This window comes from Geotrypetes seraphini, chromosome 2 (assembly GCF_902459505.1).
Source record: "Geotrypetes seraphini chromosome 2, aGeoSer1.1, whole genome shotgun sequence".
NCBI classification, from domain to species: domain Eukaryota; kingdom Metazoa; phylum Chordata; class Amphibia; order Gymnophiona; family Dermophiidae; genus Geotrypetes; species Geotrypetes seraphini.
This window is the reverse complement of record NC_047085.1, coordinates 91,549,457-91,565,300: the sequence shown is the minus strand read 5'-3', so window position 1 is coordinate 91,565,300 and position 15,844 is coordinate 91,549,457. Positions and strand designations below refer to the sequence as shown.

Sequence of the window (15,844 nt, the reverse complement as noted above, 5' to 3'; positions counted from 1 at the left end):
CATTTCTGCACAATTCTTCCAGCCTGCACTTTGGAAGCCCCTGATCTAGAGAAACGGGCTAGGGCAGCTTAGTCATTCTTAGCTAATCTTTGTACAAATTGACAAGAAGAGCAGAAGGAGTATGAGTAAAATATTAACTTTAAAACATGAGCTGGAAGAAAGTTGCCCAGCTGCAGCATTCTGTCTCAGCGTAATACCAAGTGTTTGGTATTTGGCTCCTTTTACTAAGCTGCGATAGTGTTTTTAGTGCACGCAGGATTTTAGCTAGAAGCCCTGCTAAAACTGCTATCGCAGCTTAGTAAAAGGAGCCCTAAGTCAGTCGGCTGGTGCAATGCATGTACCCACTAAAGTTTATTGGATTCTTCTTGCTTGAAATCGCTTTTGTTAAAAAAAACCCACCATTGAACTCACTAGAAGAAACTTGGAATCCAAATTCCCAATACAGTACTCTATTCCTCAACCATAGTTTACAAAAAATACAAAATAAATTCCAAAATATCTTGCTTTTCACATGTAACTTGACCAGCTTCTACGTGGTGACGAAATACCAAAGCTCAGACGGGGGCTGAAAGTTTTTTTTTTCACAGCCAACAGCAACCAAAAAATAATAATTGTTCCTCCAGCCAACTCCGCCACACCCACATGAACTCATCGAAATGACGGGAGCCGCGAGCCTACTGTACGTCTGCCCCGCCTCGCTCTGCTCAGCGCCGAGCCAATGAGGGAGCGAGATAATTGAGTTCGGGCTTTGGCGTCGGGGCGGCGCTGGGCGCCTCTGTTGCTACAGCAGCAGCTTACGGATACAGAGGAGAGAGCGAGGTCGTGCGCGCCGAGATGGAAGAGGGCGAAGGTAATTTGCGGAATCCTGGAGACCGCGGGAGTGGGCGCAGGTCTAGTGGCCGTGCACGGGCTTTCTGTCACAGCGTTTTTCTCTGTGTGCGACCTTGTTAGGGACTGGGCCGGGCCCTTAGCTGACTCCTCCCCCTCTCTCGTTTGGTTTCTGCATTTTCTGGTTCTTTGCTGTGAACATCCGTCTGGTAGCTTTATCTCTGATGCACTGGCCCTTATTCCTCACATTTGTCAGTGCGGACTTCACCTGGTAACTAGGCCCATGCAGGAGAATATCTGCAGTGAGGATTTGAACTCCGGAAAAACATGTTGACATTGCTGGTGCTTTAACAATATATGACAGGGTAAACGATTCGTCTTGCTGTTCTTCAAGAAGTAGATCCTGGGCCCGTGGTGCTGAGATGAGCTCTCGGTTTTTTTTTTTTTTGGTTTTTTTTTTTTTTTGGGGGGGGGGGGGGGTAATAATAGCTGTTCGGGTCCTGCTGCTGTGACTATGCAGCAGTCCCCGAGGAAACGTAGCTACATCACGATGGGCAGCATTAGGAGAGCACCTCCGTTCTGAATTATTAAATCCTTGGCTAGTTGGTTTTTCAGGTACAGTGAGCTCAATTTTCTGCATTTGACAGAGCATAAGAGTTACCCTAATAGAATCCCAATCACAGTTTAGAAAGCTTTGTAAATGAGATAACAAAACCTATATTTGGGATTATGACATGAGCTTGCATGTGGAATAATAATAATTTATTTTCTTGTATACCACCCTACCAGTAATTCGAGGCGGTTCCCAACAGAAAAAAAGTGAGACATTTCAATAAAAAAATACAATCTCATACACACTGCATCTAATGCAGCAAATTAATAAAGCATAGTTAAAATACAATTTTGAACACCCAGCTGTTAATTACCTCAGTTAAATAAAACATTAATTAAAAAGAAGAATAAAAAACATAACCTAATAAAAACACCATTATAATCATAAACGTAATAAAAATCAACATTCTTGTTTATCAAATAAATGAGTTTTTAATAATTTCCTAAATATAGAGTAAGAATAAGCTTGGAAATCAACGGACTTATCCAGGAATTCATCTTCCCCACCTGGTATTCCAATGTCCTGTCTAAAAAAGTTCTAAAACGACAGGCCCTTTGGGTAGGGAAGATAAACATACCTGAGTTTCTGGTATGTTTTTTGAATTAAACAATTTCAAGTAAGATACTAGATAAGAAGGTACTAATCCAAAGACAGTCTTATAACAAAAACACCCGAACTTAAAAAACACTCTGAGCTTGTATGTGTAGGCCACAGGAAATGCCAATGTAGGTTTTAAAACTCTTAGATAAGCTGCCACATGTTACTAGCTGCGGCTTATCTAAGAGTTTAAAAACCTATACAATGGGGCGGCCTATACATTATCCCCCCCCCCCCCGTTTAAATATCCCTTGCCAGTACCTCCTGGATGGCCTGCCTCCTCCAAACACATAGGGCTGGAGCGATGTTTGCGATCTCAAGCCTTGCCCCGTGCCCTTCCTGATTGCCTCCCATCATTTCTCACAATGGCAGCCATTCAGGAAGCAGGCTTTGAGATCGAAAACATCACTCCTGCCCTGCACAGAGAGATTGGAGGAGGCAGCGCCTGCCAGCAGAGATGTCTTTGGAGTCGGACAGTGGCACACGCAGATATGCCTGGATTTAATCTCCAAGGCTGGCACCAACCTGACTCCAAGTGATGAATTCATTGGCGTCTGCGCCCTCACTAGCATCCACAATTTGCTCAGGAAAGCTGGCACGTTCGATTTCTACAAAATTTGGCCGCAAACCCCACCAGGCTCGAGAGAAGAGGGGGGATGATTTTTTTTTTTTTTTTTAAGTTCAGCTACGGTACTCCTCTAATGGGGTGGCTTATCTAACAGCAAGTTTTAATGTCTTTAGATAAGCCACCCCATTTAAGCAAGCTGCACCCAATACAAAGTTTTGTAAAACCCATGCCGTAGCCTATACATGCAGAAATACGATATATATAGTCCAAAATGCTATTTAAAACAAAAAGGTAAAATCTGGGGAAGAAACAAATAAGGAGGGAGAGACCACAGATGCCCTGTGCTTTGGGCTTGTGTGTTTTCTGCAGTCACAGGGTTTGGGTTTGCAGCTGCAGAAAAATCGATAAGTACTGTTCTAATAGGTCAGATAGTGAATTTAGCCCGGTATCTCTTTTTTTCCAATAGTGACCAGTTTAGGGTGCAACTACTTGCTGGAGTCTCCAAAAGTGGAAAATTTCAATGCAACTTAATACCAAGGATATGCAGTGGCTTTCCCCAAGTCTTCCTTAATAACAGTTTATGGACTTTTCCTACAGAAATTTGTCCAGACCATTTTAATCGCTTTTACCACTTGTTCCAGAGGTTAAGAGGGGCATTTTTGATAGGACATCTAAGTCTGAGGTTGGACGTTTTGGGCAAGACGTCCACAAAACCAGTAGAAAAAAATGTCAATTTTCACAGCTGACAGGCATCTATCTATCTTTTATTTTTGAAAATGCCCTATGTAGACATTTTGGTCTTTAGGACGTCTACCATTTTTGCCAATTTCAAAAATAAAAACGTCCACATGAAAAACACACAAAAGCAAGTTTTGTAGATGTATCCAACTACGTTGTCTGATCGTGGCAGGGGACTCTCCATCAGCTGAGCCGGTTTCGGGGATTCCTGCCAGCTCAACTGATGGGGATTCCCCTGTCAGGATCAGCCGGATAACCCTCCCCTTGACATCTCCGAACCCCCCCCCCCAACATCCCCCTCCCCTCCCCTGCACACATCAACTACCAGTCCTGGATCACCCCACATCACCCGACACCCCTAACATCAGGCAACACCGCCCCACATCACCTGACACCCTCTTTTCTTCTGAAGCAAATTGGCAGGCGAGAAGCCCACTCCCTCCTGCCTACAGGGCCGTAGGCTGCAAATAATGGGCCTTCCCCCTCCCAGTGCATCTTGGGATGCAGTGGGAGAGGGAAGGGAGTAATGAACACTAGGGAAGTAAGGGGGGGGTCATGCCTTAAACCCTCCAGTGGTCATCTTGTCAGTTTCACTTAGACCTGTTTTACTTTGGTCTAAATCCCGGCATGTAAGTTCTGCCTAGGATGTCCTAGAAAAGCTTTGATTATTGCTTCAGGACGTCCAGGTGGAAGCCTGCTTGATTCCCGCTCTTAACACACCTCCCAACGGATGCCCCTTTGATCTCTGGGTGCACAGCAGCTTAGAAGTGCTGCTGAATGTCTAAAAAGTTTGTTTTGATTATCGGCACTTGGATGTTCCTGCTATTACGACATCCAAGTGCTGACTTAGGCAGGTGTTTCGACGTTTTAAAGTTTTGATTATGCCCCTCTAACTATATATGTGACAATATCTGGAAAAAGGTTGCTAATGTAGAGCTGTGTATCACAAACTGTGCCACTGGGGAGGAGGAGAGGCATTGGCTAACTGCCTACAGGACATACCTCTCACTGTGAGAGGCATATCCTATAGGCAATCAGCCAGCACCAGCGCCTCTTCTTTTCCCACATCTTCCCTTCCGGCATTCCCCCCCCCCCACTGGTGGTGCAGGGCCCGTCTGGAGGACGTTCACTCATGCGCGGATGTTGATATGATACCATGCATTCACGTGATGTCATCACGTCGACATCTGTGAGCCGTGGTCATTACGTTTAGCGTGTTGCGGCTCGACAAAGTTTGTGAGACATGTAGAGCAGTGTTCTTCAACCTTTTGACACCTATGGACCGGCGGAAATAAAATAATTATTTTGTGGACCGGCAGTTGAAGAACACTGGGCTAAGTCGTGCCCATCTCCCCCCAATCTCCGTCCCAGACCCCGCCTCCATAATAGTATTAATTGCAACACCATTTTTTCCATTCATTTTTCATATATACACACATACAATATAATCATATTAACAACACGTAATGGTTAACCACAAAATTAAAATAAACAAAGCATACTGTATGCTTTTCAACATTCATTCCTACAAGAAAACAGATAACCCCATGCAAATGCAGGACCAAAAACTAAAAGTCTAATATTTACAAACAAACCCAAAGATGCAAGACTCTGCAAGTAGTACAACCCCAGAGGAAAAGAAACAAATGCATTTCTTCCTAAACAGACAGCAGATGTAAATCAATTACTAAATAAAAAAATAAAAGCATTCCCCCTACCACTGTTGTCTCTCTCCCTCCATGCTGTGCTTTGCCTTCTGGCCTGCGCTCCCCCCCCCCTCTGTGCTATCTTCGGGCCGATCCACAGTGTGATCATCTTCGGGCCGACTCCCCGAGTGCTGCATTGCAAAAAGCGGCTCCTCGCGCACATCGCGTGCCTCATCTGGAAGCCTTCCCTCTGACGTTGTGAAGTCAGAGAGAAGGTTTCCGGTTTAGGCACAGGACGCGTGTAGGAGCCTTTTCCCATGACTTTGTGCACTGCAGCACTTGGGGAGCCGGCCCGAAGATGCCGCGTTGATCGCACCGGCGGCTGAAGAACACTGTCTTCTGCCCGATGGATGTACCGGCTCTGCGGACCAGCAGAAAATTTCTGCGGACTGGCGGTTGAAGAACACTGATGTAGAGGATCCAAAATTGTTTGATTTTTTATGACAGATTCATAAGCAGTCTGAAAAAATTACATGTTTGAACTTCTGTAACTTTTTTATTTATTTTTCACATAAAAGGATAAGGTTTGGACAGTTATATTACAAATTGTTTCTTTAACAAGATTCATTATAACTTAATATTTTGTTTCTGGTGACCTTGATCATCTTTTTTCAGAGATGGCCATACAGGCTGAGTGAAAAAAAAAATGTCTTTTGTTTGTTTTAAATGTGCTACTAGGTAATTTCATGGAGTGTCCACTAGTCTATGTACTTTTTGAAAGAGTAAACAGTTGATTCATATTTACCCATTGCACTCTATTCAAGATTTTATAGATCTAAAAATCATGTCTCCCTTCTCCATGCTGAAGTGCTCTGACCTCTTCAGCATTTCATCATATGAGTCCTTCCATCCCTTTAATCACTTTGGGTCCCTTTTATCAAGCTGTGCTAGAGGTTTTTAGCATAAGCTGGCATGGTAAATGTTCTGACATTCATAGAATTCCTATGAGCATTGGAGCATTTACCATGCCGGCTCGTGCTAAAAACCTCTAGTGCTGCTTGATAAAAGTGTGTGTGTGGGGGGGGAGGTGTTCTTCTTTTTACCTTTTTCTATTCCACTATGTCTTTTTTTTTTTTATACAACTGCACACAATACTCAAGGTGTGGTCTCATCATGGAGCAATACAAAGGCATAATAATATACAGTAAAACCTTGGTTTGCAAGCATAATTCGTTCCAGAAGCATTCTCATAACCCAAAGCAGTTGTATATCAAAGCAAATTTTCCCATAGGAAATAATGGAAACTCAGACATTTTGTTCCACAACCCAAAAACTTTAATACAAAATACAGTACTGTGCGTACTTGTATTGCAAGACCTCGCTCGTTTCGAACAGTCACTACACTGCGGGTGAATTGGGCATGATGCTTTTATTACATTCACATCAGAGTCAGGAAGCCTTAAGATACATGACATCCGAGTGCCGAAGGGAGTTTTATACTCATACAAGCTGCGCAGCTGAGGTCTGTGAGTCATGTATCTTAAGACTTCCTGACTCTGATGTATATGACTCTAGCCTTAAGTGCGAATATTATTGAAAGTTTACAGCCAGAAGTTATTTGTATTTATTACATTCAGCCATGCTCAGTGTGAGATGGGCATATTTTGTATGCGCTTGAACTGCGGGTGCTTGTATTACGTTCAGCCGTGCTCAGTGATGAGACCAGTGGTTTGACACACATATATTATGCGTTCTTGACGTACAGCACATATATGTGCTTGTACTGCAAGACAACACTCGTTTATCGAGTTAAAATTTAATAAAATGTTTTGCTCGTCTCGCAAAACACTCGCAAACCACGTTACTCACTATCCAAGGTTAGACTGTACTTTGATTCATTTTCAAACCCAACATTGTGTTTGCGTTTTTGGCTCTCTGCTGCACACTGACAGAAGATTTCAACATATTGTCCACAATATTTTCTTTCTTGATGGTGACTTCTGATGTGGAACCTAGTACCATGTAGGTCCTGTATAATTTGGGTTATTCTTCCCAATATGCATCACTTTGCACCAGGGTAGATTTGATTTGAATCATGATTTAAAAATCACTAGTTAGATGGTTCGGTGTGAGGTATCCTTGAAGGATATTATTGAAACAGGATGTTTAGGGAGTCCCAGTAGAGAGGTTTCAATAATGGTGAAAGAAAGCCAGAAGTGTTTAGGAGGAAGGCAGAGTAAAAGACTCAAATTTTCCCTGTCTTCTCAGCAGCCTGTTGTACAAAGAAAAAACACAATTTGAAGTGCCTGTATACAAATGTTAGAAGCCTAAAAAATAAAATAGGAGAGTTAGAGTACATAGCACTGAATGATGAGATAGATATAGTAGGCATCTCAGAGACCTGGTGGAAGGAGGACAATCAATGGGACACTGTGTTACTTGGGTACAAATTATATCATAAGGATAGAGTAGATCAAATTGGAGGGAGGGGGTGGTTGCGCTATATGTTAAGAGTGAATTCAATTAAATAAAATAAACATTCTGCATGACATAGATAGCAGTGTGGAATCCATATGATTAGAAATGCCATATGTGAAGGGAAGGAATTTAAAGGTAGGATTATACTACTGTACCCCAGGACAAAATAAGCAGAAAGATGAAGAAATGTTTTCAGAGATTAGGAAAGCTGGCGAATTAGGCAACAATATAATAATGGGTGATTTCAATTACAACAGTTAATACGATCTTACTCGTATATAAAGAACAAAGCAAACTGCTTTAGTTTCACAAAAGTTCCAAACCATAACTAACAATCTAAATGCTGGGAGAAAAAAGGCCTCAGTAAGCCTGACTTCAGTGCCAGGCAAAATGGTGGAAACAGTTATTAAAAATAAAATTATGAAACATGTAGACAAACATGATTTAATAAGACAGAGTCATCACGGCTTCAGCAAAGGAAGATCTTGCTTGACAAACTTGCTGCACTTCTTCGAGGGAGTAAACAGACAGATAGACAAAGATGACCTGATAGACATCATATATCTGGATTTTCAGAAGTCGTTCGACAAGGTTCCGCATGAACAACTACTTCGAAAAATTGCGAGACATGGAATCGAGGGTGAAATACTCACGTGGATTAAAAACTGGCTGGCGGATAGGAAACAAAGAGTGGGGGTAAATGGACAATACTCGGACTGGAAAAGCGTCATGAGTGGAGTGCTGCAGGGTTTGGTGCTGGGACCTGTGCTCTTCAACATATTTATAAACGACCTGGAAATTGGTACGACAAGTGAAGTGATTAAATTTGCAGACAATACGAAGTTATTCAGAGTAGTGAAGACCTGCAACGGGACATAAACACACTCGAGACATGGGCTGTGACATGGTAAATGAGGTTTAATGTGGATAAGTGTAAGGTGATGCATGTCGGTAACAAAAATCTTATACACGAATGCAGGATGTCCGGGGCGGTACTTGGAGAGACTTCCCAGGAAAGAGACTTGGGGTTCTGATCGACAAGTTGATGAAGCCATCCGTGCAATGTGTGGCGGCGGCGAAAAGGGCAAACAGAATGCTAGGAATGATAAAGAAGAGGATCACGAACAGATTGGAGAAGTTTATAACATTTTGAAAATTAATTCTTTGTAATTTGCTGCTGGGTTGTGTTTTTTTAATACTCCTTTTTCCTATTTACTGTTAACTGAGTCGAGCTTCCTTTGGTTGGTGACCCGGTATATAAAGCTAAGTTTTAGTTTAGTTTAGTTATCATGCCGCTATACCGGACCATGGTACGCCCTCACCTGGAATATTGCGTCCAGCACTGGTCGCCGTACATGAAGAAGGACACAATACTACTTGAAAGGGTCCAGAGAAGAGCAACTAAAATGGTTAAGAGGCTGGAGGAGTTGCTGTACAGTGAGAGATTAGAGAAACTGGGCCTCTTCTCCCTTGAAAAGAGGAGCCTGAGAGGGGATATGATCGAAACATTCAAGATAATGAAGGGAATAGACTTAGTAGATAAAGACAGGTTGTTCACCCTCTCCAAGGTAGAGAGAACGAGAGGACACTCTCTAAAGTTAAAAGGGGATAGATTCCGTACAAATGTAAGGAAGTTCTTATTCACCCAGAAAGTGGTAGAAAACTGAAACGCTCTTCCGGAGGCTGTTATAGGGGAAAACACCCTCCAGGGATTCAAGACAAATTTAGACAAGTTCCTGCTGAACCAGAACGTATGCAGGTAAGGTGTCTCAGTTAGGGCACTGGTCTTTGACATAAGGGCCGCCGCGTGAGCGGACTGCTGGGCACGATGGACCACTGTTCTGACCCAGCAGCGGCAATTCTTATGTTCTTATTAGAGAATGACATGGTGGCTGTTACCCGTGGCTAACCTGCCGAAACTGAGGAGAGAAAAGAAGTCGCCGCAGGTACGGGGAGAAGGCCATTCACTGCCCCATGGAGTGGTGAATGGCCTTGTCTCCATAGTGAAGGGAGGGAATGCGCACGGTCACCGATCGTGCTCCCTTCCTCCATACTGATAGCTGCCGCCGCCTGATCGCCACCACCGTCCAAACATCTCCCTCCCTCAATCCCTTCTGATCGCTGCCACCCGATCGCTGCTGCCTGAGCCCGATTGCCGCCGCCGTCTGAGCAGGCAATTTCTCTAAAAGTGCTTCCTACCAGCAGCCGGAGCATTGAAATCGCATGTGGCTGCTGTAAAGGTCATCTCTGATGCAACCGGAAATTGCATCAGAGACAACCTTTCCTGCAGCCACATGCGATTTCAACGCTCCAGCTGCTGGTAGGAAGTACTTTTAGAGAAATTGCCTGCCGCGAAGTTAAGGAGCAGGGAGGGAGAAAGGGAGGAAGGGTGGGGTGGAGAAGACAGACGTTGAAGGGCACTGGGGAAGGTGGGGTGGGGAGGAACAGATGCTGAATCGAAATGGGGAAGGTGGAGTAGGGAGGAACAGACGCTGAATCGAACTGGGGAAGGTGGAGTGGGGAGGGGAGGAACAGACGCTGAAGGGAACTGAAGAAGGTGGGTTTGGGAGGAACAGACGCTGAAGGGAACTGGGGAAGGTGGAGTGAGGAGGAACAGATGCTGAAGGGAACTGGGGAAGAGAGAGATTCCAGACTATGGGGGGAGCGGAGGGAAGAAGAAGGGTGGCAGACCAATTGGGGTGGGAGTGGGGGTGGAGGGAGAGATGGAAGGGAGAGGCACAGTAACAGAGCATATGGAAGAGACAGAGAAGGCAGACAGTGGATGGAAGGAAATGAATGAGGAGAAGATGAGAAAAGCAGAAACCAGACAACAAAGGTAGAAAAAAATTATATTTTATTATATTTTTTTTTTGCTTTTGAATAAAGTAGTGTATTAGTTGTGTTGATAAAAATTTATAAACAAAACCCTGCCAGCTGAACATATTTCTCTAGTTCAGCAGTCAGAACTTTGATTTATAAGGAAGGAATAAGCTAAATATTGCAGTACTGAGGCTTGTATGGATGCTGCGGGGATAGTGGTTGTGGGGATGGGAATGGGGCAGGGACAGTGGTCACGGGGACAAATTTTTTTTCCCCGTGTCATTCTCTAGTTCTTATGTTCTTATATGGATAAAGGTGAGCCGTTTGATATAGTGTATCTAGATTTTCAGAAAGCTTTTGACAGTTCTCTCAGAAAATGAGAGAGTCGGGATAGGAAGCAAAGTTCAGTTGTGGATTAGGAACTGGTTATCGGATAGAAAACAGAGGGTAGGGTTAAATGGTCATTTTTCTCAATGGAGGAGAGTAAACAGTGGAGTGCAGCAGGGATCTATACTGGAATCGGTGCTATTTAACTTATTTATAAACGATCTGGAAATTGGAATGATGACACTAAACTGTTCAAAGTTGTTAAAACACATGTGGATTGTGAAACATTGCAGGCAGACCTTAGGAAATTGGAAGACTGGGCTCCAAGTGGCAGATGAAATTTAATGTCATCAAGGCAATATTCAGTAGATTACTCCTGGTAGAATTCTGTGCAACTGCACAATGCAGAATTTGTACAGAATTCCCCAGGCATGTAGAAATTACCTGTTTCTGTGCATGTTTAGCATTCCCTCAGTCTCTGCTGCCCGAATCATTGCCAGTGACATCTTTGGGCATTTGGACAGCCTATGCAGGCTTCCCTCTACCGCGTTCCTGCCCTTGATCATGCCACTTCCTCTTTCTTCAGGCATCACTGGTCACGGTGCAGAGAGGGTAGGAGATGCTGGCTGGTGAGGGATGGATTGATAAATGCTGGCTTGGGGGGACAGAGGTGAGAGAAAGGGATATTTGGGGGGACTGGGGAGAAATGTTGGAGGGCGGGAACAGGAGTGAGAGAGCATGAGATGTTGTGGGGAGGGGCTGGAATGAGAGATGTTGGCTGGCGGTGGAAAATCCTGCACACAGGCACAGAAACATTGAGAAGAGATCCTAGACAGGGACACTGAAGTAATGCTGGGTCCAGAGAGGGAAAGATATGGAGAAGAATTCTTGAAGGGGAGACAGGGGCATATAAGGACTGCTAGACACAGGGACATTGCTTGATTAAGAGGTGATTGTGACAGAGGGATGATGGATGCAGGGGAATGGAGAGGGACACAGAGGGGAGAAGCTCAGGGGGGACAGATACAGACAGGACAGATAGGTACAAAATGTAAAATGGACAGGTGATCATGGGAAGACAGTTACAATAAAAACAAAGAAAAGCAGAAAAGGGACTCTTGGACCTAAGAGAATGGAAAAATAAACTACTCAGACAACAAAAGATAGAAAAAAAAAGTTTTTTTTATTCTGAATTTATTGAAATAGCTTTCAGAAATGTTTTTCAACAACATAAAGGGAAAGTGAAGTACTATGAAAACAAACCAATCAAATTTCACTAAGGTGGGCTATTACAAAGGTGTGCTTCTAGAAGAAAGTAAGTGAGAAAAATTTGAAGGCTCTGTTTTGTCTAGTATAATTTACTGTATATACTCAAATATAAACTGAGATTTTGGGGCCCAAAAATGGGGGTCTCAGTTTAAATTCAGGTCAGCGCTGACCTGCCCCCCCCCCACCTGTTGCAGGCCTCTGCCAGGCCTGCCGTGAGACCTGGTGGTCCAGCGGTGGGCTGGGACAGGAGAGATCCCTTCCGTTTCCTGTCCCAACTTTTACAATCCTCCCCAGTGTACCTTTTAAATCCCTGGTGGTCCAGCGGTGGTCCAGAACAGCTGGGATCCCTCCCAACCCTGTCCTAGCCAATTCTAAGAATTATTGCTTCCCTCCTGCCTCACTTGCATACCTTTAGAATCCCTGGTGTTCCAGGGTGAGCCGAGGCAGGAACGACCTTCCTTCACTCCTGCCTATGCAGAGGCGCTAGCTGATTGACTGCTGCAAGTTCACCACAGTCAATATGTTAGTGGCTCTGCACAGGCACTCTCCTTCCGTGGTTTACCACTGGATCACCAAGGATTCTAAAGGTACCCAGGGAAGGCGGGAGGGAAGTAATGATTCTTCGGATCGGCTGGGACAGGAGGCGGGAGAGATCCCTTCTGTCCAGGCCCACTGCTAGACCACCAGGACTTAGGTAGGCCCGGTGAAGATCTTCAAGGCATCAGGAGGGAGGGAGGGCAAGGTACAGAACCTGGCAGAGAGGAAGGGGGGTTGGATGCAGAGCCTGTCAGAGCAGGGAGGGAGGGAGAACAGGTTCCTGTTAGGATAGGGCAAGCAAGGCACTGCACTTGAATATTAACACACACACCCCTTCTAGTCAACCTTTTTTCCTTTTGGGGGGAGAAAAAGGCTACCTCAGTTTATATTAGGGTCAGTTTATATTCGAGTATGTATGGTAATGAAAATACCAAATTGTACAGGAATTCTGGATAATAATTGGTGAAGATATTGTTTAAATGTTGTCAAATAAACTTGCAGAATTTCCAAAATTTTCCCCCCTTTTATGAAGCCATGGGTTCTCTTTTTTTTTAAACTCCGGCCATGATGGTAAAAGCTCTGACGCTCATAGAATTCCTTTGAGCATCGGAGCTTTTACTGCTGCAGCCAATGATTTAAATAAAAGCAAACCCTAATGTGACTTCATAAAGGGGGGGAGGGTTTGTGCACAGAATTTTGAATATTTTTGTGCAGAATTATGCCAGGAGTAATAGATGCAGCTCCTTTAGTTTCAGATGAGGAGGTTTTAATTGCAGAGTAAAAATGTGCCATTGAGCAAACAGACTTCTGAAGATTTTGTGTTTGCTTGCCCTGCTCTGCAGGCAAGATTTGAGACAAAGTAAAACAGATTTATCTTCTGGAATCTTCAGTATGTATTTTTATTTGTAGATTTTCTTTTTACAGAAAACCGTTCGGTACAGCAGGAGCAACTGACACCTTGCAAAATATGTGGAAGGACTTTCTTCCAATCTACTTTGGTGAGTGAAAATAGGGTACAAATGAAAATAGGGTACAACTTTCACAGTTTTAAGCATAAATTAGATAGTTTTTAGAATCTTTTGCTTAAAATATTGTTTCCTGTTCTAGTTTTGTTAGTTGTCTTACTACCTTCATATGCATGGTATATAATCTTGCTGTTCTCCTTCACTGCCTTGACTTTAATTTTTTCATTTAATTTAATTTAATTCTTATATACCGCTAATAACCGTGAGGTTTCTAAGCGGTTTACAAAAATGATGCATTACAAAGATACAATAGATAAAAATAAATAAGATAGGTACTTGGAAAAATTTCCCTAACTGTCCCAAAGGCTCACAATCTAACTAAAGTACCTGAAGAAACAATTTATGAAAAATAAAGATAAAAATATAAAGACAGAGGTAGAGATAGAGATAAATATGAATATTCCAACAAGTAATGTATAAATAACTATTTTACATCTTACAATTGAAAATATTCTAACATCAGCGAATATCAGGATACAATTATGAAGAGGGAATATTTAGCAGACAGGGAATGTGGATATCTAGTGTGAGGAAGAAATTCAGGATAAGGTATTGAAGTTATGTTCGCGGGAGAGTGTCTGGCTAGGACAAGAATTTCCTAAACAAAGTGGTCTTTAGTTCTTTCCGGAAGATGCTGTAGTTCAACCTAGCGGTATCGATGAGATAGCCTAGCCATGATTGCTGTCTACCAGCTTGAAACTTGAAAGTTCTGTCCAGGAAGGTTCGATATCTGCAGCCAACGATTTTCGGGTATGGAAACAGGTTGTTGTTTCTGGTAGATCTTTTTTTAAAAAAAATTCTTTATTTATCGTTTTAAATTTTAACAAAATCAAAACATTTTGTACAGAAAGATTGTCTAATCATTCATAAAAATAACAGAAAATAATTTCCATAATACAAGGATCTCTAAATCTAACAATCTCAAGTCCTCAAATTAATGATCCAAGATTTTATGAGTGAACTTTAAGGAAATCCATTAATAAACCTAACAAGAAAAAAGTATCTATTGACTGGTTTAAGGAGCTTATTCTATTTATCGAGTCCATTAGTTGTTACTATTACATTGTTGTTGTTCTTCCTTCCTTCTCCAAACGTTTCTGCGTCAAGAAAGCTGTAAGTTGAGCCGGTTCAAAAAACACATATTTGTTATCTCGATACCTTATTATACATTTACATGGAAAACGTAAAAAGAAAATGCCACCCAGCTGTGCAACTCCTGCTTTCATCAAAAGGAATTGACGTCTACGACTCTGGGTTTCTCTGCTAACATCTGGAAATATTTGAATTTTCAAACCCAGAAATTCCTTATTTTTGTTCTTAAAGAACATTTTTAGTATCCAATCCTTATCTGGCAGCAACACCACAGATAATAAAAGAGTTGCTGGTTTAGCCAAATCTTTATCTGATACTTCCAGAATTGCTGTCAAATCTTGTTGAAGGTCTTGTGCTTCCTGTTTCTGATCCTCTGTTTGCTGATCCATTACTTTATTAGGCAAATAATATACCCAAGTGAGAGGGGGTAATGATTCCTCAGGAATATTTAATATCTCAATAAAGTACCTTTTTATCATCTCCCTTGGTTTTATAGCTGGAACTTTTGGAAAGTTCAATAAGCGGAGGTTATTAGTCCGATAGTTATTTTCCATTGTTTTCAACTTTCTTCTTATAATTTGATTATCCTTTATTATTGTAATTTGAACTTGTTTAATCATTATTACTTCTTTTTCAGTTTCTCCTATTTTTTCTTTAATATTGGAAATTTCCTGTTTATGTTCCTCTATTGTTTGTTTTTGAATTTTTATATTCTTTTCTCCTTCTTTAATCTGTTTGGTTAGTGAGTCTCCCAATTTAGAAACTAGGTCCCATATTGAGTCAAGAGTCATTTCAGCTGGTTTTTCATGTTTAAAGGAGATCTCATGTAAAGTTGAAAAAGGGCTCACCTTGACTTCCTTCTGTCTGCAGATCTGGGTTTTCTTCTCCCTCAGATCTCCTATCCGCTGGAACTGTCTCTGGGCTTAAAAAAGCCATCGAGGCTTCCCCTTGCTGGCTCCCCGATGTTACAGCCTCTCGGTCATGAAGTGCTGCTGCTTCTGGCCCACTCCATTCACGTGGGGAGCTCGCGCTCAGCGGTGGGGGAGGTGGAATCCTCTGGTCGGGGCTCAGAGTAGTGTCTAGCCCTGGGACTTCCGGTTCGGCGTCACTCCATGCCGCAGAATCCAGCGGGCGATTCCCCGAGACTCCAGGCTCCCTTTGCAGACGCTGTAGAAAGTGTTTGATGGTGGCGAGAGGGGGGTGTTCAGGGCGCCGCGAGGCTGCAGCGGTGCTCTTATCCCGTCTCTTCGGCATCGAAATAAAGACAGAAAAAAACAAAACTGTTCGCAGGAAAATGAAGAACGAT

At 42.8% G+C, this 15,844-nt stretch overlaps 1 protein-coding gene across 3 annotated transcripts in view; it reads left to right on the top strand.

Moving 5' to 3' along the window:
* Positions 1–654: 654 nt before the first annotated feature.
* Positions 655–15,844, top strand: part of ZC2HC1A (zinc finger C2HC-type containing 1A) — a 174,003-nt gene continuing 158,813 nt past the window's right edge. The window contains exons 1-2 of one of the 3 annotated variants that reach the window (XM_033933327.1): positions 655–850; positions 13,331–13,419. In XM_033933327.1, coding sequence (XP_033789218.1) covers positions 835–850; positions 13,331–13,419 — 105 coding nt within the window. In that variant the 5' untranslated portion in view covers positions 655–834. The remainder of the gene's footprint in view (positions 851–13,330; positions 13,420–15,844) is intronic. The other 2 variants (XM_033933328.1, XM_033933329.1) reach the window with 2 other exon arrangements.